At 35.0% G+C, this 25,486-nt stretch overlaps 1 protein-coding gene across 1 annotated transcript in view; it reads left to right on the plus strand.

Annotated features, from left to right (window-relative positions):
- The window catches only part of BANK1 (B cell scaffold protein with ankyrin repeats 1), a 393,466-nt gene that overhangs the window by 136,030 nt on the left and 231,950 nt on the right, over window positions 1-25,486 (plus strand). The window contains exon 6 of the mRNA XM_072624985.1: window positions 19,111-19,213. Within this exon, the coding sequence (XP_072481086.1) occupies window positions 19,111-19,213 (103 nt within the window). The remainder of the gene's footprint in view (window positions 1-19,110; window positions 19,214-25,486) is intronic.

Here is a 25,486-nt window from a genome sequence, read left to right on the forward strand (position 1 = left end):
GAAGATTGATTAAAAGGTTTGCTCATGATCACATGAGAATTGATGTAGAATTTGAATTCATATCTTCCTGACTTCCAGTCTAGCATTCTCTTCACTTCTCTGACCACCTAACTTTCACTGGCTGTTCCTTCCTTTTATACAAATTCCTTAAGGCTTATCCAAATCTCTAAAGCAATGATTTTGATTGATTCAAGGTGGTTCACTAGCTCTGTTCCCATAGAGTTACAATTGACTGACTCAATCAAGAAGTGTTTTTAGCCTAACAAAGGTAATTACTTTTAATGGGGGTCAGTAATTTGTAGAACCGTGCCCTCATGCTGTGATTCTAAATCAGTCAATAAGTATTTATTAATATTTTATTCTAGTATCTTCCCTCTTTTAAATATTACTTCTCCTATTACAGCTTGACTGACATATCTGTATCTATCTTTCTGTTTGTTTGAATGTTGTCCCCTTGAAGGCAGAAACTGTCTTTTGCCTTTATTTTATGTCCCCAGTGTTTAGCACCATTACTGGCACATAGTGGGCACTTTATCAATGTGGATTGATTGGTTGATTGATTGGAAAGCCAAGCACTACTAGGCTGGGCATACAAGTACAAAAAAAAATGAAATAATCTCTACTTACAGTAGGTGTTCATTTTATTGGGGAAGATAACAAGTACAAAAATTTATACAAGAGAAATATAAATTTAACACACACACACACATGAGACAGAGACAGAAGGAGACATACAGAGAGAGGTTAAATAAAAAGTAGTTTGGGAGATAGGTCACTAACAGTTGGGGGGATCTGGAAAACCTACATCTAAAAGATTTTGCTTTAACAACTTTGGAAACTTGAGGTTTCATTTTGTCCCCAATGCTAATAGATTAATTGGGGGCTCTCTTTTTAGCAGCAGTGTGGTTAAATAGAATAACAAAGAAGAGAATGTCTGAAGGAAGTAGGGAAGCTGAAATACCATTTATTCCACTGGGTAGTTTGAGCCTACTTTTCACATAATGTCTATATCGTAACTGCAGAACAAGAACAAAATAATAGTATGTGTTATAAGGCAGACAGTCTCATTTTCTTGTGACAAATTTACCTTATCTTCCACCTAAGGCACTCCATTCATAAGAAAAACACCAATAGCAAAAGGATTAATAACAATGTTCCATGATACTATTGGTATTCTCCTTCACTGTCAAGATAGGTTCCAAATTCTTGTTTTAATGATACTTTTGTCCTAAGATGGGAAAATAAGCCTTAAAAAATGATGACAAAATGATTGTCTCTGAATTATATAATTGTAATTCTCAAAATATATATTGTGCCTATTTCTATAGCTCTTAGTTCAAGGATGGATGAAATGAATACCTTGCATATTTTTGATGTACCTCGAAAATACTCAACTCTACTCTTACCTTTAGAGGAGTAGCAGCAGATAGAACTTTGGGCCAGAGTCAAAAAGTCCTTAGTTCATCTGGTTTCCAATATTAGCAGTGTGACCTTAGTCAAGTCATTTACATTCTGTCTCACTTTCTTCAATAATAGCCTCTAACTAACAGGATTGTTGTGAAGATCAAATTATTTGTAAATTGCTTAACACAATGACTGGCACATTAAAGGTATTTAAAGATGCTTATTCTCTTCCCCTCCCTTTTAGTCACAAGGGTGTGATTGTGGCAAAAGACATTGTATGCATGCATCTCTGGTCCTATTTCTGCTTTAAGAGAAGATTTTGGCTATGAAGCAGAAGCTCATACATCAATTGAAGTTTCTATAATCAGAAATGAATTCTCTTTTCAACATGAAGTGTAGATCTATGGTAGCAGAATTCTTACAACTCTGCTGCTATTTTATAAATCATATATTAATATAGCAAGGCAAATAAACTCTCTTGAATGAGAGACTAGAATTTAAGAATACTTTCAAAGGACCAAGCTATATCAGTTGGTGCAGTCATTTGTTTTTACCCATAAGACAAAGAAAATAGATCTAAGAGGAAGAACATTTTCATTTGAAAGATTTTATATATATGTATATGTGTGTATACATACATATATATGCATATGTGTATATATATGTATATATACTTATGTGCATTTGTGTGTTCATTTTTCATTGCTGAAGAAGGCCATGCCTTCAGAGAAACAATGACATGACTTGCACTTGACTTTGTTTTGAGTGAGGGAGGGCTGTGCAGGTCACCAGCCTCACTCCTCCTCCACAGCCATCCGAATCCAGTGACCGGATATTCATCAGGATGACTGGAGATGACCCAGGATGAGGCATTGGGGTTAAGTGACTTGCCCAAGGTCACACAGCTAGTGAGTGTCAAGTACCTGAGGTGAGATTTAAACTCAGGTCCTCCTCACTCCTGTACTGGTGCTCTATCCACTGAACCACCTAACTGCCTTAGTGTGTTTGTATGGATAGAGGAAATGATAGAAAATTATTTTTTTTCTTTTTTTTCTCCAAATTTATTTGTTTTCAATTTTCATCAATCATTTCCATAAGTTTTTAACTTTCTCCTTCTCCCCTTCCAAGATGACATTCATTCTGATATGAGCTTTACGCATACATTCCTATTAAACACATTTTCACTTAGTCATGTTGCATAGAAGAATTATAATGAATGTATAATGAATGTATAATGAATGGGAAAAACCATGAGAAAAAAAATGAAAATAGACTGCTTAATTCTGCATTCCAAATCCATAGTTCTTTCTCTAGATATGGACAGTGTTTTCCATCGTGAGTCCTTTGGAATTGTTTTACAATTACATTGCTGAGAAGGGTTAAGTTTATCAAAATCACTGCTCCAATACTGTGCCTGTTACTGCGTACAATATTATACTATTTCTGGTCACTTCGTTTAGCATCAATTCATAAAAGTTTTTTCCAGATTTTTGTAGAGTATGCCTGCTCATCACTTCTTATAGCACAAGTATTCCATTACATTCATATACCACAACTTGTTCATCCATTCCCCAACTGATACCATCCCTACAATTTCCAGTTCTCAGCCACCACAAAAAGAGCTGGTATAAATATTTTTTGTCCATGAAAGTCCTTTTTCATTTTTGTGATCTCTTTGGGATATAACCCTAGAAGCAATATTGCTGGTTCAAAGGGTATGCAGATTTGGGGCATACTTCAAAACTGCTCTCCAGAATGGTTGGGTCAACTCATAACTCCACTAAAAGTTAATTAGTGTTTCAGCTCTCCCACAACATTTATCATTTTCCTGTTTTGTCACATTAGTCAATCTGATCGGTGTAATGTGGTACCTCAGAGTTGTTTTGAGTTGCATCAACAGTGATTAAAATCATTTTTTCCAGATGAGAATAGATAGCTTTAATTTCTTCCTCTGAAAACTGCCTGTACATGTGCTTTGACCATTTATCAGTTAAGGAATGACTTGTTTTCTTGTAAATTTAACTCAGTTCTCTATACATTTTAGAAATGAGGCCTTTATCACAGATACTATTTGTAAAAAATTCTTTCCCAGTTTTCTGCTTCCCTCCTAATCTTGGTTATATTGGCTTTGTTCATGCAAAAACTTTTCAAGTTAATGTGATTAAAATTATCCATTTCACATTTCATAATGTTCTCTGTCTTTTATTTGGTCATAAATTCCTGATTCTCCATAAATCTTAAAAAACAAACTGTTCCTTGCTCCCCTAATTTGCTTACAACGTCAGCCTTTATACCCAGAATATGTACCCATTTGGACTTTATTTTGGTAAATGCTGTCAGGTATTGGTGTATGCCCAGTTTCTGCCACACTAATTTCCAGTTTTCCCTGGAGTGTTTGTCAAACAGTGAGTAGAAAATTATTTTTTAAATGCATCAATTGACATACTTGATTGTTCTAGTGTATTAGGTTCCCACTTATTCAACCTAGTACAGACTTGTAATTGCCCAAAAGGCAATCCACCCTTCCATTCACTCAGGTAACAAACATGCATCAAATTCCTGCTATGTGCAAAGCAAAGCAACAGAAAAAAATGTCCTCAAGAATCTTAAATTCTATTGGTGATGGAAATTGAACACACCATCAAAGTCAGTTATTCATATGTCATTCAAGAACTAAGTCAAGAGAATTATACTCACTCTTGATGGCACCTTGCTAGGGGAAGGAAAAGCATGACAGCAACTCAGTTTCTTTGGATAAGGAATCACTTGAATAAAGAATCTGTTCGGTTTCTTGGAACACTGTAATGTTAATGTAAGGTTAATGGTGGGCTGGAGGAAGAGTTAAAGATCTTCCCTGCCTATTAATAGGCCTCAAAATCTTTTTTTTTTTTTTTTTAATTTCTACTGAGGCACTGGGTCACAGAATCATGGCTTCTGCCTCTGAAAAGTGTATAAATACTCGGAAGTGAGGTTTTACTTAAGGGCTTACTCAGTGGAAGCGTTTGTTTGACCAGATGAGACTCTGGGTAGCTGCTAAGGAGATCCACAGCTTTGAAAACCCAGATGTGGATGCTTCTCTCTTACAACTATGAATGTATGGTCAGACAGTTGGATCTGTCTGTTGATCTGTGATGTATGTATTGGTCAGTTGGAAGCCCTGTGTGTTGGTCTTTCTGTTTTAATTTCTGCTTGTAGTCTCTGTTTGTGTTTTGCCTGAAGTTAGGATGCTGACTTTTTCACCTCAAATAAATGAATGATATATGTGCTTGATTCAAGTAGACTGTTAACCCCTCAAAAGTTGCTTTTCTTTTAAAAAAGCAGATCTAAGAACTTGTACAGCAAGCCCTCCTGTGTATACTGGGGTCCTGCCTGTTACAAACCCTCCTCTGAATTCATCCAGACAGAGTTCATCTGAATGTATTACAGTCTTGGAACTACATAGGCATTCTTTATGTTTTGCTCTAAAATATATTAGCAGCTTCATTTTTCCTGGACCATAGTCATGCCCCAACTGAGAGGAAACAGTTCTGGATCTCCTCATAGACCAGCTTGTTTACTTCCTTCCCAGATGGCTTCCTTGACATAAGAATTGTGCAAACCTAACTTAGGGTTTACCCTAACATTCTTAACTCTCTTGAGGAAAGGGTTTGTTTAGAGATTTGAAACCACTGGTCGAGGTTAGATATTTCTGATACTGATTTAATTACATGTTTGGATGTGTGCATGGGAGCCTATGTGTATGTGTGTGTTTGTATCATTACATTTCACCTAACTGAATGATTTGGACATATTGAAAATAGGACATTAAATAGTTCATTTGTCAAAGCAACAAATACACTGAGAAATTGTGTAAGGTGGTTACTGTGTGATTTCATTGTTTCAAGGAGTTCCCAGTAAGGAAACCCCATCTAAAAATTAAGCGCATTAGGAACATAGAGCTTTAGAGTATTTTTAGTGGACATTGAAGGACTAACTTAGTTTCCCTGGGATTACATAGTTCATATGAGTCAGAGACAAGCCTTCCAGTCAGATCTTCTAGCTCTGAGGGTAGTTCATTATGTTCATTAAATCCTACCACCTCTCCAGGACAGAACAGCATTAGTTACAGAGCAGATACATAAAACTCTAACTATGGCTGGTAACGTAATGAAATTCCCTAGCTTCTCTCTAATTATATAGCAGAATGTAATATGGCAGATACTTTTCCCATTCCTGTACGTTTCATTATTCTGTGTAGTGCTGAAAATATAAAAATTAGTACCAAGAGACTTTCCACAATCAATTAAAAAGCTACTGTATACAGAGCCTTGCAACTGTTCTGTGAATTTGGGAGAAGGAATGATAATGAGAAATCTGGTTTTAGTTGTTGTATTTTTAATGAGATACACCAGGTCTTAGAGCACTCTTCCTTTACTGACTCATCTGCCTCGGGGCTTCCTATGGACTTTTAAGCCCTGAAAGGGACATGATAAATAGGAACATACTAACTCCATAAAGGTACAACTTAAGAAGCATCTCACTCCCAGCATTCTTTGAAAAAAGTGGAAGTAAAGAAAATACGGTCTGGGAAGACAATTAGAATTCCCATCAAGTAATAGGAAAGAAGAACTTTTATTTAACTTGAGTAATTAAAACCTTTGAGACTCTCATTCTATTTATAAAGCTATCCTGAGGCAACAGTGACTTACCTTGGCAAAGCCACAACCAGATATAATATAATAAAAATATTAAAGCAAAAGGCTAAAAGCAGACAGCAATTACTGATCGAAGCAGAAGGTTGTAGTATCCTATTCTTTCAAGGAAAAAATGTTTTCTAGAACTTTGTAATATCAAGAAATTTTCCTTAGTCACATTTTTATTAGTAGTGGTGGTGTTTCTGGATCAAAAAGTATAGGTAGTTTAATAAAAACTCTTTGGGTATAATTCCAGATTGCTTTCCAAAATGGTTGAATCAGTTCACAATTCCAACAATGAATTATTGTCCCAATTTTTCCATATCTCCTCCAACATGTTTTTTACCCTTTCAACCATTTTAACCAACCTGATAAGTATAAAACGATATCTTAAGGTTGTTTTAATTTGCGTTTCTTTAATCAATAGCTATTTAGACTTTTTATATGATTATAAATTGTTTTGATTTCTTCATAGAAAAATTGCCTGTTCATATCTTTTGACCATTTATTAATTGGGGAGTCAATTTTGTTCTTACAGGTTTGACAAAGTTCTTGAGACATTTGAGATGATCTGAGTAACTGTCTATATATTTTTCCAAATTCTGCTTTTCTTCTGATTTTGGCTGCATTTGTTTTATTTGTACAGATGCTTTTTTATTTAATGTAATCAAAATTATCTATCCATTTTACACCCAACTTTGCTCTCTATCTCTTGTTTATTCATAAATTGTTCTCCTCACCATAAGTCTGATAAGTAATATGTTCTGTTTTCTTTAGATTTTTTAAAAAGTTTAGTTTTATGTTATATAGAATCATCATTTTTAATAACTTTGGTGTGTTCTGAAAGGCTCCACTTTCTTCATTTTACATTCTATCATTTTCAAATAAGGTATTTATTTTTGTTCATTTGGGCAATGGACGAACAAGTTGTGGTATATGAATGTAATGGAATACTATTGTGCTGTAAGAAATGATGAACAGGTGGACTCCAGAAAAACCTGACAAGATTTATATGAACTGATTCTGAGTGAAGTGAGAAGAATCAGGATAACATTGTACACAGTAACAGCCAAAGTGTGCAAGGACCGATTTTGATAGATTTAGCCCTTCTCAGCAATTCAAGGACTTAAAACAATTGCAAAGGACTCATGATGAAAAATGCTGTCCACATCCAGGAAAGAACTATGGATTTGGAATGCAAAATAAAGTGGACTATTTTCTCTCTATTTTTCATTTTTTTTCTTTCTCATGGTTTCTCCCCTTTGGTATAGTTCTTCTATGCAGCATGACTAATGCGAAAATGTGTTTAATAGGAGTATATTCATAGACCCTATATGACATTGCATGTCATCTTGGGGAAGGAGCAGGGAGGTAAGTGGAGAAAACTTAAAACTTATGAAAGGATATGTTGAAAACTAAACAAAAAATAAATTAATTAACTAATTTTAAAAATCATAAGACAATTAATTAAAAGTTTTTGAAGTCATTCTCCAAGTCTTTTATGGTAGTTTTGGGGAGTAAGGAGAGTTTTCCCAAATGAGTCAAATGTATAATGTCCAAAACCACATACCTTTATTATGCTATATTTAATCCATCCAAGGAAGAGTTAAGGCATGGCATGACACACCCAGGAAGTGGTACATGGTAAAATGGGAGTGGGAAACCAGAGTTTCAGGGAAGTGGATGTATGTATAATTCAGTTACCAGGAAGGGAAGGATATAACATAGAGGTTTGTAAGAGGAGAAATGCTAGAGAATTGGGTTTGAATTGCAGTTCTGCACTAAAGAATTGTGGCCCTTCGGAAATGTCCCTTTATTTCTTTAGGTCCCAGTTTCCTCATCTGTAAAATGAGAAATCTGGCATGGATGACTTCTAAGATCTTCATAGATTAGTCCTTGAGCTGAGGATGCTAAATAGCAGAATCAAAATTCAAACCTAGGTCTTCGGATTCAAAATTCTCCCTCCCACACACACACGTATACATACATATTGTATGTATGTATAATATGTATAAAATATTCTTCAGTTTAAATTAGGAATACAAGAGAAGAAAGAAAAGAAAGGAAACTTCTTGTAAATTGTTAGTCATTCTTCTTATGGAAAACTGGATGAGCACATCCAGTACAATCCATGGTGGAACATCCCTCTTCTGAGCACGAAGTGCAGCCATGAAAAATGAAGGTTCCTGTTGTGTGGGCTTTTCTTCATTGCTCAATGTCCATATATTTCATTCCTGATGTTTTCCACCCACACTGTTCCAGACTTGTTTTTCTTCTGAAATAATAATAAGTGATATGTCTTCTACATCAAAATGTCTGGTTAAAATTGGTATTCACTTTAAGAACCAGTCATTTGTAATTCTGAATAGAAAAAAAATCATGAGTCTTTTCAGATCATGCAATTTAAATGATCCCCTGATAATTTTGAACCAAGCATAAGAATACCTAGTGGCATACAGAGGGAATTGTGGGCATTCTGGCTTATTCACAGTTTGATTGTCCCTGAATGGGATATAGACTTATGGTTTATAAATTATCTATACCTCTTGATAAATCTCCTCTTCATCTTTTCTACCGGCAGTTGCATTTTTCAAGAAATTCTCCACCTTCCCTATCCATATGGATTTAAGGAGAAGTGGATAATTTGAGAATTATTCTCTTTTCTTTAAGTTTTACTGTTTGCTAGCTTTGATGAGAAATGTAAGATGTGAAGAAAAAAGTGAAATTAACTATGCCTGAAGGGTGGTTTTTGATTATTCCTGAACATATATGGAAAGAGAGAGAGAGAGAGAGAGAGAGAGAGAGAGAGAGAGAGAGAGGAAGAGAGAGAGGTAGAAAGAGATAGAGACATAAAATAGATAAACATCTTAAGATATGTATGTGTCTATATAGACATACATATATGTGTGTATATGCACATGCATATGTGTGTATATATAGATACATACACACAACTACGCATACACATACACATATACATATAAAACTATTGTTTCTGGTATCTTTCTATCTTTCTAGATACGTTGTATCTCTGATATCTTTCCACCTTATCTTTCATGCAAGCAAGTTGTAGAGTCTTTTCAACTTGTCCAGACCATTGTGTTTTCACGTGCTGTAGATGCCTGTAGAGAAATAACTCCTGATTAAGGTAGTAAACATAAAAAATGAAAATATAGCAACAATAAAAAATTAAAATAAAAGACTTAGAAGTCTAGACTAGAGGAAGTGAAAGGGGGGAGGAGTTTGCCACATCCTATACCTGAATCTTTGTTTATACTGAATATTTATTTAGAAAACAGTGCTTACATAGATCAGTTTAATTTTTAATTGATTAAACCATCAGGGCAACTGTTAAGGTGAAGAAAAAATTCCTAAGTACAATTAAATATTTAATTATTAGCAATTAGTCTTTAACTTTTGTCTGTTTCTTAAAATGTTTATTTCATGAATTGCCTCAGGCCTTTTTCATGGCTTCTAGCCTGCTGCATTCTTTGATATATTCAACTGCATTCAGAATACTAGTATTAACACTCTTAGACCTCTGACTGGCCCGCAAACTCTTAGTTTCAGTATACTAGTTCCTCTTTTTTTCTTTTCTCTCTCTACCCCCCCCCCTTTTCCTCAAATGTTGTTGAATTGCCTTTTAAGGGAGACATATGTAATATTCTTGTGTCTTCCTCTGAACTAGGGTTCCTTAACCTTGTGTGTGTGTGTGTGTGTGTGTGTGTGTGTGTGTGTGTGTGTGTGTGTGTGTGTGTGACGGAATCCTTTGGCATCTGGTAAAGTCTACAGACCCCTCCTCAGAATAATATTTTTAAATGCACAAAATAATATATGCAGGATTACAAAGTAAATTAGTTATATCAAAATATATTTATCCTCATTTTTTTAAAGATAAATTCATGTACCTTAGGTTAAGAACTCCTGCTCCAACCATTTCAAATGCAGTCACTCAGACATGTTTCCTGAAGTTGAGAGAGGAACTTGTTTTGGCATCTTAAAGGGGAAAAGATGGTTGTTGCTACTAAGTATACTAAAATTACTTTTAAAAAAGCAAAATAAAGATAAATTTGTTTTTTTGGTAGTCATAACTTCTTTGAAAAGAGAGATCAAAAGTATTCCTCCAGCAGATACTAAACCAAATCACTGATAGACTACTTAGGAATATAGTAGATTGAACCAAAAAAAGTGTTGGCATTATGTGTTATTCAAACTTTTTTATTTACTTTGGTGAAAATTTTTAAGAAAAATAATTACAAAAATAACAAAATGAACAATAAAGTAGTATGTCTCTTGTAAGAGCTTTAAATGGTGATGTTCTGGAATTCAAGGCAAACTCTGTAATCTTTGCAATGTATTTTTTTTTGCAAGGTAAACTCTTTTATCTTTACGAGTCCTAGAGTGAGGGGACAGATATTATCAAGTTGCAATGATTTAATTTGCATTGTTTCATATTTACAAGGGTCAGCTAATTTTATATATCTAATAAGTTAATAGCTGACAAGTGAACTCATATCAGTTATTGACATGTATTTATTAAGGCTGCTCCTGGGATTCAGCCTTTGATGGCCCTATCTTTGCTCCCTGATGATTCCCAGACCAAACCAGGTGAAGAAGAGATGGGGCAGTAAGAAGACAGAGATGGAATTTAATTGAATACATGTTGAGGGAGGAAAAGGAGAAGAACAGGGAGAAAAGAGTAGAAATATTGTTTTATAACTATAGAGTAGTTAGGTTCTTTTCTGTGTTTTTGTTACTGTTTTTCATGGGGTTGAGGGAGAGAGGGAGGATTATACCCAAGAACATATGCTGAAGAATCCAATAGAAAGATTCCAAAATGGATTGAATGATGATTGGTTACACTGATGGAATAAGTGCATAGCCCCCCAAAAAAGACTACTTTGAAATACCGTTCCTATTTGGAAGATGTGGTATATTTGCCTTTAAAAAAACACTGTCTTTGGAATTCATTGCTGCCAGGCCTAGAGGCCTGTGGGCTACCCGAGTCTTTCTTACCTCACCTCCCGAGGTCTTCAGCTGGCCACGCCGGGTGCGCATATGAGAGAAAGGACGTTCCAGAGTCGAACAAGGGTTGAGCTTTATTACAGGGTCTCGGTTACAAGTGCAGGGGATTCTTCCTTAGGAGGGAGAGAGAGGGGGATCTCCCAAGGAGGCAAAGATCTTACAATAAGAGATTGGAAGTAGAAGTATAAGTGAGGAGAGAGGGGGAGGGGAGAGAAGAGAGAGGAAAATGGGGAGCCTAGTAAGCTCATACGTGGCCCTCCGCCCAAGAGGCTTTTTCGAGCTTTCCTGGACCTACTTAAGCCCTCTGTCACGTAGTTTACATATCAATATCGAGCCTGTTAGGAGACAACAGGTGTGTCCAATCCAGGACAGCCTCAAGAGAAGGGAGGCTCCACCCATTACGTATCTCCCGGGAAGAGGCGGAAATACCCGAGCTAGCCGAGCTAGCTCGGTCTGACCTTCTCGATTCCCTGCAGTTTTCCTGGGGGGCCTCGTAAGAACTCTAAGATTTAGAAGCTCCCACCTTTACCCGCCCGAGACCGTCCACACGGAAGTGAACTTCCAACCTTCACACATTGCTTTAAAATTTTAAGCTCCTAAAATTCAGCGTAACTCTAAAGTCTAAAGTCTAGACAGTGCTTATTTTCTTGTTTTACAAAGTTCTTGCTTGAATTACACTTACCTAAGTAATAATGTATGTGAATAACTTTTAAAATTACATAAGAAATTCTCATTCTCATTTTTTTTTTTTTACCAGAGGGGGGAAATCATCCATGGGTTTTATCCATGAAGACGTCTATCATAATCAGCTTTCATTTCATTTCTTTTTTTTTCTTTTAATTACCTCATAATTGCAACATTCCAAATTGGTTGCCTAATTTGCATCTTTTGTTTCTCTATTTTTTTATAAATGGTCATTAAATCAATTATTATTTGTATCAGATTTATACTTCTTTTCATTTTCCATCAAGGTGCTTGTGAATAATAAGAATGTCTCAGACTATTTACAAATGTTGTCAAACAACCATCACTGTATTCCATCTTAATCATTTCTTTCTGGGTCATGTTTTCATCCAACTCATCAAGTATGATTTTAGTTTTGTAGTTTGTTTAAGAAAAAGCAAATTCTAATTCATGGAATTTTAAGCCTTGATGACGAAGTTAGAGAAAAAAATAATCTTGTCTCTGAAATCAACATGAACTAACCTTGTTACACATTTATGCATACTGCCTATGTGTTTGTGTGTATGTGTGTTTGTATTTATGTATATGTGACGTGTTAAACTTGAGTTACGACTCATTCATTCACTTCTCAGCATTCCCATTGCTGTCTTATGTATTTTTTCCTGAAATTCAGCAATTTTGAAATCCACCAACTTTTTTGGTTGTTTGGTTGCTTTCTTATAGTTATATTATCTAACTGGTCTCCAATTATTTTATTGAAACAGTTCATTTCTGAATTTATTAAAGTAGTATTATTTTATTTTTTCACTTTAAATATGGATTGTTTTCCCATATGGCTCAGCTCTGTATTACCCATAACACACTATTTCTACATAAGATTCATATACCAAGATGGAAAAGACAAGATAATTTTCTGACAACTAAAGAGAAAATAATTTGAGAGTGAGGGAGACATTTCAGATAATGCAAGTCAGCATATCTCTCACGTGTTCTTTTGCTCCACACATTCTGGAGAGAATCTCACATCAGTCTTACAGCATTGGGTCTCAAAGATAAATGTCTCATCTTTTAGGAATCCCTTTTTGTTGCCATTCCTAATTCATACATTTTAAATTTCATTGTTATCCCCAATATTTTTTTTCTTTAAATCCCAACAATTTAAACTTGTTTAAGTACTAATATGGCTCATATGAATAAAAAAAATATATTGGTCTCCTAAAAATATGGAAAAAATCTGCATGCGTCTGCTCAGATCACATCTTTTAAGCTAAGTAATACATTATTTTCCCAGAAAAGATTTCTTTTTATCATATTTTTCCAGCTCTTTTGGGATTCCTTTCAGAAGTCTTTCTTTGATCTCTTCTCCCTTTGAATGGTATCTAACTATATAGCATTACATTCTATACAATTTTACTAACACTAATGTGGTTATGCAATTTAACATGGGATAATTCAGCTAGTTTTGTTGGACCAGAAAATTCAAAAGGTATCTGCATCCTCCCCTAATCAGAAAGTTTGTCCTGTAAGGCAGGTATTTTCTAATTCAGAAAGACTTTCCATTTTATTAGACAAACACAAAAAATCAAACCTGGAGTGAAAAGAGCTACAGTGTATTCTCATTAATGTGTGATAAGCCCTTTGTATGAGAGTAGTACTCTGGAGAATCCTAATGGGAAATACTCTCATGGGTTCTTATGTGGCACCTCCTTCTGGGAATATAGAATCTTCATTGAAATGGAATTTAAAAATTATCTGATCTGTCTTACATGTGAATATAGTCATTTGTCTCCATACTCCCTAAATCTTGTAATTTTTTTTGTACCTAAAACTACCATTTTTGATGCCCAGGGCAACTCAATTGAATGTGGGAAGTGGGGTGAAAAAATGATGGAGAAAGACCCAGACACACAATCTCATAGAGTATGGGAAGCAGACCTAGATGAAGGACATAGCAAGGAAGGATGGTATTGAAGAGTTCTTTATGGAAGGCAGCATGGAGGATAGGCCAAAGAGGAGCTTACCTGGGATACAGCTTCTTTAGCTTTCTAATTTAACTCATTATTCTGGCTAACTAGGCAGAAGGGGGATAAATACTGGTATCAGCCTTTATATTTTGATGTCTTAGGTCAATGTTACAGTCGCTGCGCTCTAGATGTGGCTCTGGTCTTTGGAAAGAGATAGTTAAAATCAGAACTAATATGAAAATTCCACACTACTGGTAAGAAAAGGAGAGTGATAAATAAAAATATATCATAATATAATATAAAAATGTAATGTGACATAACAATGCAATAACAATGTAACAATAGAATTTACAACATAATTAATAGAATAGAACAGAGTTAATATAATAATACAAGCTTACCAACTATATGTATTTGCAAATTATGTTATTCAATCTTAACAAGACCATTACAACTCCATGGTGATCTTTTAATTTGCCCTTTTTTAACTAGCTATTCATTAACTACTAACTAGTACTTTCCACAGTAGGTGTTCTGAAGATAAACTTTTCTCTTTGATATCTTGACATCTTTGGCTCCACTTCTCTCAGAAATGGACTTTACATATTTTTCTGTTGAGGCAATGAAGATCATCAACATTGAGGTTCCTCTCCTCTCCATGACATTCCTCAAAACCAGTCTACATCATTCTGCTCCAATCTTTGAGGAAGTGATGACCTTTCTCCTTGTCAAGACCAACCCTTTTATTCAGGTCCTTGATATTAAACCCTCAAATCTTCCCTGGGAACTTATTATTTTTAATGGGACTTGTTTCATCTTCAATCACTTCACATCTACTGGCTCTTTCCTGCTACTTACAATACAACTTGGTCTCCTTCATCTTTCAAAATTCTTCAGGCTTGCCTTCTTCTCAGATTGACATTCTATATCTCCCCCTCCACAATGCCAAATTCTGAGTAAAAAAAACAAAGCAAAACAACAGCCACAAAAATAACAAAAATGATAAAATACATTTTATTATTGCATATTAGGTGGATTTCCAAATGACTATTACTTCTCCTTTTCAGTTCTCAATCTTTTGTGATCTGTTTTCAACCCACCAATCTATTGAAACTACTTCACTCAAGATAACAATGATCTCTTGGCTTCTAAATGAAGTGGTGTTTTCTTGTATCTCCTTCTCCTCTTTGGAGATTTTGGTGCTTGTTGACTGTCCATTCCTCCTGGGTAATTTCTTTTCCCTTAGTTCCAGTAACACTGCTCAGTTTCCTTTGCAGAAAACAATGTTATGGGAAGAGCGTTGGGGTTGGGTGCGAGGATCCAAGTTTAAATCTCATCTCTTCTGCTGACTACGTGTGTGACCCTGGGCAAGTCACTTCCCTCACCTCAGTTCCTTCTAAAACTAGATCTATCTCTAAAGACTAGTGAGTTATTATGAGCATGAGGGCATGTGATTGTGGACGGCCTTGGATGCCAGGTTAAGGAATTTAAACTTTATTCATAAGGTACGAAGGTGTCATTAAAATGCTTGAGTAAAGAAATAATAAGATCAGATTTGTATAAGAGGAATATTAATCTAAAACCCAGGCTAACCTTTTTGTGTGTCATGGAAACCTTTTGGCAGTCTGGTGAAACAAATCAAAATAATATTTTTAGTGCACAAAGCACAATATATGGATATACAAAGGAGGTCAATTATATTGAAATACAGATTAATGGCCTTTGATCTAAAATAATATGAGATTTCCATGATTCATTAATTCATTAAGGATTTATCCTCTGAGAATTTTGTTAGGTAGGTGCTATTGTCCCCTTTTTACTGTTGAAAAACAGGTTCAATGAGGTTCAGTGACTTGTATATGGTCACACAGCTACCAAGTATCAGGGACACATCTCTCCTGACTACAAGTCCAGGATCCTTTCCACTAGAAAGCATATCCCATAAAGGGAACCAGTGGGAATGATGAACTGAGGAATGAATTTGTTGGTAGATAGAAACATGAAACCAGCAAGAATCTAAGACAAGTTTTTGTTTTCTTTTAATATCCAAGCCCATGGTAATTATTACCCGGAGTTGTAGGAGGGGACATGAGGTAAATACAGAGATTTCATGGAGATAAAAATGACAGATCAAAATAACACCAAAGTTTTAATCCTGGGTGATTGATTGAATGGTTGTAACCCTTACATAAATAAGGAAGTTATAAGTGGAGTGGAGTCCTGCCCAGCCTTGGAGAAAAGACTTTCAAGAAAGCACAGAGGAAGTCGAAGTTTATCTGATCTACCAAGTCTCTAAAGAATTTTCTCTGAAAATTTCTACTTGAAAAGAGCGAAAATGTAGTGGGAGGTCATTGAAAACCTTTTACTCTTTCCCATGTCTTACTCTCTATGCAGGCTCTCTCACTTTCTGTATTTCTGGACGTTTTGCTGATGTGTCAAAGAACCACATCATAACTGGCTTTCACAGTTTTGTTATCACCAGCAGCTATATAACAGAACATGCTGAGGATTATTGAGGCTAAATGAATGGTTTCAGGAAATGTGGCATGTCTCCTTCCACAGGGCTCCACCACTTCTGTCCAAAAAGTTAGATTTTGATACAGCATAAATGCATCAAATAACCTTTAAAAATTCTCAGCTTGCTCCACACAACCTCATTCAACACCCCCCATCACCAGTGACAACAAAGATTGGGCTTTTTCCTCCACGAATCTGCAAGGATCCCTAAGTGGGTCACAATACTGTACACCATAGTCAAAAGAGAAAAACAAGTCTAATGAACCTTGTTCACAAGTAGCTTTCCCTCTTGCCTTTCTAGAAATCCATTATAAAAGCCCATTCTGCTTAAAAGCTTTGTATATTGGCCAGGTATGATCTCACATAGATTAAAAAGGATTTTCATTTATTGTCTCTCATTTCTAAGTGAATTGTTGATAAATGGTTGGCAAGAAAGCAAACTTCATTGTCTTTCAGAATACTGAGTGTTAGACTCAGTCTTCCACCATTCTCTCACCAAATGTTCAAAGGGGCCATGTTGGAAAATCAGTAGATAAAGCTTTTTGCTTGTTTGTTTTCTATTAAGGACAAGAATTACTAAGATTCATTCATGAACACAATCCCATATATTAATTCATGCATCTTAAAATTAAACCATGATTAAAAGAAGAAAGAAAAAAGTTCTACCTCTTCATTCAATTTCCTTGTTTCATTATGGGTTTGAAGTTTGTATTTGAAAGAAATTCTCTGAGTGTATATGCTTTCAGACCTATGTGTGTGATTTCTTGTTCTAGAGATATGAGGAACAGTAGGATGGCCATTGAGGGCTTGGAGAGTTATTGGGAAAGTAGAGATACTGATGACATGGTCCATTACCACTTTTCAAACCAATGAGTTTTGCCAGCTGATACTTTGCAGACCAACTATTGCCAAGTATTGTGCAGAGTATTTGAGCCAATGTGCAATTGTATAAAGTAGAAAACATGTCCATATGTGGCAAAGGATTAGAAATCTTTTGTATGAACTATATCCTTGATTCCTTCCCTACGGAACCATATGTAAATATCTTGTAGAGCCAGGGAGGGAGAAAACTATCCCTCCACACCCACACTTAATTCTCAAGCAGAAGTATCATATGCTTTTTAGTAATCAAATGGTTCCCTGTAATATAACACCATTCCCCCACCCCCGCAAAAGAAAAGAACCTTAGCATATGTAATTCTCCTCAAAAATCAATGGATTATGGGAATAGATTACTGCTAAAACTCCTGCAAAGGGAAAATATAGGCCAGAGTGAGCCTTGTCTCTTTTCTACATATTCCTCACACATGAGACTCCTTCTGCACATTTATGACAGTCCAGTCTCCAACTCTACATAGGTTGAAGTATCAGGTTTATTATTTTATATTGCATAGAATGATAGCCCGAGAGCTGGAAGGGATCTCAGAGAACACCTTGTCCAACTCCTTCACTTATTTAACATATGAAGAAACTGAGGCCTAAGGAGGTTTAGTGTCTTATCCAAGGTCATCAGAGAATGAATTTGTACTCTTTCCACTATACAACCATTGTCCTCTGTAGTCTTAAAAACTAATCATCTTCCAAAATCTGTACTTTGAAACAATCTACCTTGTTGCTTTATAGCAGTTAGGTGGCATAGTCAATAGAGAGCCAGGCCTGGAGTAAGTAAAATTTGGTCTCAGACACTTATTAGGTTTGTGATCCTGGTCAAGTCATTTATTCCTATTTACCTCAGTTTCCTCGTCTGTAAAATGAAGAAGAAAATGGCAAAGTACTCCAATGTCTTTGTAAGTAAACCCCAAATGTGGTGATGAAGATTGGATAGGACTAAAAAATGATTAAACTATAACAGCCCTATTTGCTTTCTCAGTATTTAGGTTTCATATATATACATATATATATATATATATATATATAAAATATGCATTTATATTTATATTTCTGTTTATTCTTGATGTAAACTATAATATTATGATTTTCTGAGAGTATTTATCTGCCATAGTTACCAACTTTAAAAGAAAAAATTATTGGATAATAACAAAATTCCATGCTTCTAATGGTCAGTTTTCCCAGATTTTAATTATTGGACAATATCAATTGTGACTGTAACATGAAGTCTTCCCTCATTCCTCTAGATTGATAATTACTTTTGCTTTCTTCTTAGAGTTCTCATAATACTCTTTTTGCACATTTCTAATGGAATTATCATTTTCTTTAAAAAAAGTTTTATTGATATGTTTTGTTTTTTATATTACTAACATTTATAGATTTCTCCAATTTTGTGAAAGATCAAATATGAAAATAAAACAATAAACTAAAACTAGTAATAAAATGATTAATTTCATTTAAAAGTGCCATAACATTCTCTCCCTCGGCCTCACCTCTCTTTTCAGGGGTGAGATATTAAAATAAATAAATAAAATGCTTTTCACACCGGTGAGTTTAGCAATCCTGTAGAATATAATTATGTAATCTCATGCATTTAAATTATCAATATCTGTGAGATTGAATGTACAGTGAGGTCAGGAACTATTTTTTTTGTAAAGTTTTTGCATCTCCCTCAAAGCTCTTTGCATACAATGAATGCTTAATGAATTTTTAATGAATTAATGTAATGAGAAACTAATGTATCTTTCAGAATTACTTCAGAAAGATGTATTGGTATCATTTCAATATTATGTGATTAATATTATGTGATATTAGTATGTTATAAGTATTTTAATATTAATAAAGCTCATAGAATTCCATTTAGTAAATTAAAATTGTATTGTCATGAAGATGAATTCATTTGCAAGTAATTATATTATTTTTTTACACTTTTTCCCCATACTTGTTTGAAACAGGCCTCATTAGAAGAACTTGATATTATTCTCACCTCCATATTCAAAGCTGAGATACCAAATTATGATCTTAGAAATCTCCAACAACAAATGCACCATCAAGAAAGTGAGTACTTTTCACCTAAAAGTTGGAGTTTTTGTGTCTCTACCATACCCATCTACCCACGGGGTAGAATGTATAAATGAATTTTCAATTTTTAGACATTTGTCTAGCATTATTTTCCTTTTTTATTTCTATTTTCATTGTTTTTAAGTACAACCCCTTAATTATTAAAAAAAAATATTCACTTTCTAAGTAGGGACTTGGACGACATTTTGTTAAGGGGAAGAAAGAACATAATTTTCAATTAATATCTAAGGTAAAGAACTAGAAAGAAAGTTTGTGCCTTATTTGAGCCCAGAGCAGCTGGCTCAGACTCATGGTATTGTGGGATCCACCTTGCTTAAGTTAGTTTGGCTTCATCCCTGATATCACAGACAAGGTGGCACCAATTGGTTAGGAAATGAGAAGTTTCTACTTTGAAATACAAAGTGTGTTATGCAGAAGTTCACAGAAAATGTTGTTGCTCAGTTGTTTCAGTTGGATCTGTTGAGGCAGCTAAGCTTCATCTTGAGAGAGTGTGTGTGTGTGTTGAGGGTAGAGGGAAAGGGATACCTCGGTTGTGTTTCTCCTTAGTTTTCAAAGACCATGACATCAGAGAAATAATGACATGCCTTGCACTTGACTTTGTTTTGAGTGAGGGAGGGCTGTGCAGGTCACCAACCTCACTTTCTCATCCTGAGCCATCTGGATCCAGTGACCAGACATTCAGCAGGATGACTGGAGATGGCCCAGGATTCAAGGGGAAACCTTGGCCTTTTTAGGCCAAGGCCTTTTCAGGTACTCACTTAGAGTGCGGTAACGCACATTCAGTGAATAGGCCTCTTCAAGAAGTAGTCAGGGAATGGCCACTTTAATGAGAAAAAGAAAAAAAAAGTAACTAAATCAAGCTGGGAGGGAAAGAGAAACAGTCACCACTGATGCTCACTCCAATTGATGCAGTTTATTTTAAAGCCAACAGTAGTATAGGTCCAGAAATAAAAGGTTAAGTAAGGCTCAATTATTTAGAAGTCTTTCAGAATACCACTTAATGCCTGAATAAAAATTGGATAAATCTTGTTGTGGATGCCTTATTTTGTTTATTTTTTCTTTATAAATTTTCATTGGTATCTTTTGTTTTTATATCACCTGTGTTTCTCAGTAGAGCCCACTGTGTATCCTCTCCCAAAGAACTTTCCTTTATTGTAAAAAATTAAGAAAGGGAAAAACAGTTCATCACGCCCCCAAAAAAACAAACAAACAACTCAATAGCCTTTTGGACAGAAATAAAAAAATTAGACTCGGAGGGAAAATCTTCTGTATTTCTATATTTAATGTGTTTTTTAAAATATTTATTTGTTTTAATTTATGGAATCAAACGAGCATTTCCATAACATACTATAATAAAAAATATGTTTGCACATGAAACTGCAAATTTCTCATGCACAATTTGCTATTGCTTTTAAATACATAATAAACTTATCATGTAAATTTCTTTTACCTAACTTTGTTTTCTTTCCTCCTCCCCTCTTCTAGAGATGGCTACCATTAGACAATATATACGTATGTATATATGTATGTATGTAAAATTATTCAGTGAATACTTGTATTTATGAGATTGTTCTCTGGTTGCAGATAGCACCTTTCTTCATATATTCCCTTTAGTTAACATGAATATTTATAATAGTCATTCCCCCCAATTTGCACTAGAGGAGATTGAATCCTCTCAAACAGGGATGGAAAACTAGAATATGCCTATGCAAGTCCAAGGTATTCACTACTAAAACAATAGCTCAAAAGTCCCCTCAGCTGCCTTTATCTTTAATAGTCAGTCACCCAGAGGACACCAAGACATTTGCTGGGATAATATTATATAAATAATAGCTATGAAACATCTCCCACCCACAAATACACAACTGAAGTGGGATTCAGACTCTTGGCTTCAGGTCCAGTACTCTATCTGCTGCATAAATTATCTGTCTTATAAAACCTTTATAATAAGATTACATAATCATAACTTTTAAAAAATCCCATATTTGTCATGTCCAAAAATGTATGTCAGGAGATAAACAACATTCTTCATCATGGCTGGTCCATGTGTTGATCAGTATTCTTAATTCTTTCAGAGATATTATTGTATAAATTGCTCTGGTTTTGCTAACTTCAATATGCTTCAGTTCATACAATTTTTCACAGGTTTTTCTGAAGCTACCCCTTTCATTATTTCTTATGGTAAAATAGTGTTATCTTTGTATACCATATATTTGTATTATTATCTTTGCATTATCTTTGTATACCATAATTTTTCAACTATTCCCCAGTTGATGGGCACCCCTTTTAGATCTTTGCCTCCATATAAATAAGGACTATAAATATTTTTATACATATAAGTACTTTTCTTCTTTGGGATAGAGACCCCAAATTAGTTTGTATCAAAATATCTTGTCAAGGGGAAACAAATAATGATGCAGCAGGAAAGCTACCCAGGTTATTAGAAGGCTCCAAGCTTCATGGGTTTAATATAACAAAACCTCACACCACCACCTCCGTGTCTGGCTCCATCAATACTTAGGGTACTAGAACTGCAGCCTAAGAGTTTAGGGAATATCAGTCCAGCTTGATCTATCTCTGATTTTAAAAGTTGAATATAAGTGACCTCCTACGTAATAATAATAGTGATAGCAATGATAAAGTATGTTATTATAATATAATTAAAATATAATATAATAATAAGGTATGATTCCCTTATTAAGACTATTAGCAATCGCCTGACTGCACTAGTTGTGACCATAATTCGACATCAATGACTTCTATTTTATTGATACTCTTATCTAATCTTGCCTGCTAAAATCTGAGAGATAACTCATAGTAAAAGGAGAAAAAGGGAAAAATAAGAATGAGAAAAAATGCAGCAATTAGGGGTAATATGGCAATGCTGGATGTGATAAACTTCAAGGGCATCACTGCCTTTCAGACACAATACAATAACTGCAGTGCATAATGATAACCCTAAATCATCAAGGTGATGAGAGAGCTCTCAAGTCAAGGAAGAATATAATAACTGTTCTTTCTAAAGAGCAAAGTCTGGGCCATATATATGGCCCACATGATGTCTAGCTCATTATGAGTATAACCTTTTGAGAAAGATTCCCATCAGAAATAATTATTAAAATGTTTTAGAAATAAAAGGCTAAGCCTCAATTATTTGGAAGTCTTTTAGAATGCCACTTAATGCCTGAATAAAAATTGGACAAATCTTGTTGTGGATGCCAGCACTTGCCTCCTATAGGTTTTTATTTGATTTGATTTATTCATTTATAATTTATGAAATAAAACAAGCATTTCTAAAGTGATCTTCGATCACTAGATCTCAATTAAAGTCTTTGAAAATCATATATCTGAGTAAGAGTTTTTTGACAAGGCTTTGACTAAGTACTTCATTGTCAAGAGAGACTGGAAGGGATATATTTGAGAGATGATAGCAATAAAAATTGTAAGATTTAATCCTGGAAGTAAGGAACAAAAGGCAGTTATAACACAAAGTTTTCTTAACTGGGAGTTTAGCACTATAGCTAGGTGGAGTGGAGTAAAGACTGTTGGTCTTGGACCCTGGAAAGAACTGGAACATAATCTTATCTTCAACATTTACTAGCTGCATGATCACAAACATGTCAACCTCAGTATCCTTATCTATAAAATGAGGATAACAATATTAATAGTTCCAAATTCCCAAGGTTGTCATGGGAGCCAAATAAAATATGGTATATAAAGTGCTCTTCAAGTTTTAAAGTACTTACAATTGTTGACTCTAATTATGGAAACGTGATTTAATGAGTGAATATACATACTTAAAGGGGAGTCATGCAGGAAGATGAGACATATTTTTGTTATCCCTAATTTGAATTGTTAATGGAGTTGGATAGGGCTTAGTGGGCTGGGACAATGGGATTACTGGGGGGCAGAATGGATAGTTCACAGTTAAAAATTTGATATGTTGTTGAAGAACCTCCAAAGGAAACATGCCAGAGTTTAAGATGTGAGTTCTGCAAGGAATATGCCAAGCACAGTTCCAAATGTTATATAACCTGGTTTCACATATTGTTTGCTCTCCCAACCATCATTTACTAGCTGAAGGGACGTCATGGCCACTTGTGCAAGAAGGATTGTGGGGAGATTGGTTATATGACAGTCTTACCCTCTTGGTAGCCAGTTAATATGTCCCCACAGACCATGATGGCTTGACAACCCATTCAGTGGAACATTCTATTCCACTTGAAACACATGACTGCCTCTTATATCCTGGTGGGTTTTTTTTCTTAATCCTTTCAGATGGACTCAGCAGTTTCTTTTCTCTGCAATTTCATTTATAATGAATAAAATACATATTTCTCTATGTGCTTATACACTTTTAAATATATGTGTGTGTGCATATTTACATTTCTAGTACGTAGGATGACAGGAAGGAGAAAAATATGGAAATATCTTAGCTGAATTTTCATAATGAATTGTCTTCTTGTTTTTCCTACTACTTGTTATACTTTTATTTTAGTGACCTGCCATGTAAAACTTAAAATACTTCTTTAGAGTTAAAAACAATAATAAAGTGCTCTCTTTGAGAATAAACTAATCCATGGTCTTTAATTGAATTCAAAAGGTTAATCCACTGTAGTTTTTAACACAAATGACAAAGAAATGATGCAGAAAGAGCACTGTAGTATATAATTCTGAAATAAAACAACACAAACTTCTTAAAATGCATTTGCCCTTCCCTAACATCTGACTTCTATATATTTCATCCCTGATTTGGTAAATCCCCTATCCCCAAGTAGCCTCCTACTTCTCATGTATTCACCCCCACACTCCCATTGAAAACTCTCTAAATGCCCAGCTAAGAAAGAAATCTAAAGAGAAAGGACAATAGAGCAACTCCATTTACTCGAGCATATTATTAGCAAAGTTAACATTATAGATTTGATTCCCTACTGGTATCAGTTAGTTTCAGGAAGAGCAAATAATGGTCCATGGCTAACGAAGATTGTATTCCTAGCCCTGGGTGGAAGTATCCAGCAGATGAAACAGTATGGAGTCAGTGGACAAATCCAGGCTTTGTAATTCATCAACTTTGTGATGTTGGGCAAATAACTCAACTAGCTGAGCCTCAGTTTCCTCATCCATTAGATGAGATTGTTGGACAAGGGGATCACTAAAGATGCTACCAGTTCTAAATGCATAATATTATGATCCTAAGAAGGTGAGAGGATAAATAGCACAGAAATAAATGTAATCACTACTAGAGAAATAATCTGAAGAGTATTATACTCTACTGACTATGATTGGGTAGCACATTTTAAGCTACAGCTTAAAATATGTGAAATGATAGTTTAAAGGAGAAGAGGCAAATGTGACTTGTGAGTGGGAAATTTTTAACAAAGTAAATAAAATACAGTAAAATGTAGATATTATATTTTAAAACTAAGTCAATATGTGGGCTTCATGGATACCTATTACAGGCTCCATTTCTATTTGAGTTTGACATTATTAATTTAAAGTGAAACTTCTAAGAGATTGGGAGCTGAATCTTGGTCAACTTCTCCATGGTGCCTAGTAGATTGACAATGCTGTCTCCTGTGCCTACTACCTTAATGCTTTGAATAGAGTAGGTGCCTGGTAAAGCTTGGTGAATGAATGAGTATTGTTGTCCAGTTTATTAGTCTTTTCTGATTCTCTGTGACATTGTGCACCATACTGACCAGGAGGTTTATGATTTGCCATTTCTTTGTCCAGTGGATTAAGGCAGACAGGATAAGTGATTTTCCTAGAGTTAGTAAAAAGCTAGTAAGTGTCTTAGGCCAGATTTAAATTCAGGTCTTCCTGACTCCAAGCCCAGTGCTGTATCCATTGAACCACCTAGCCACCTGAATGAATGAATGAACCTTCTCATTTTAAAGCTGAGGAAACAGAATCCCAGAGATTAAATGTCCTTCCCAATGTCAAGACTCCTAAGTGACCCTCACAACTTCAGCTAACATATCAAGCTCTCACATGAGGGTTTATGAAGATGCATTTCCCTTTAATGTTAAATTTAGTGGTATGACTCAAGGTTGTCATGAACAAAGAAGAAATCTATGGGAAAATAATTGGGGCAAACTGTTCCTCAACCAAGGAGAATAGCCAAGAGGTGAGTTAGGACAAAGTACTTCAGCCAATACTGAAAAGGAATGGGAAATTGAATTAAATTAAATCTAATAAGGATTCATTGAGTTTTTACTATATTCAAAGCACTGAGTTGAAACCCAAAAT

Source organism: Notamacropus eugenii, chromosome 7 (assembly GCF_028372415.1).
Source record: "Notamacropus eugenii isolate mMacEug1 chromosome 7, mMacEug1.pri_v2, whole genome shotgun sequence".
Taxonomy (NCBI): domain Eukaryota; kingdom Metazoa; phylum Chordata; class Mammalia; order Diprotodontia; family Macropodidae; genus Notamacropus; species Notamacropus eugenii.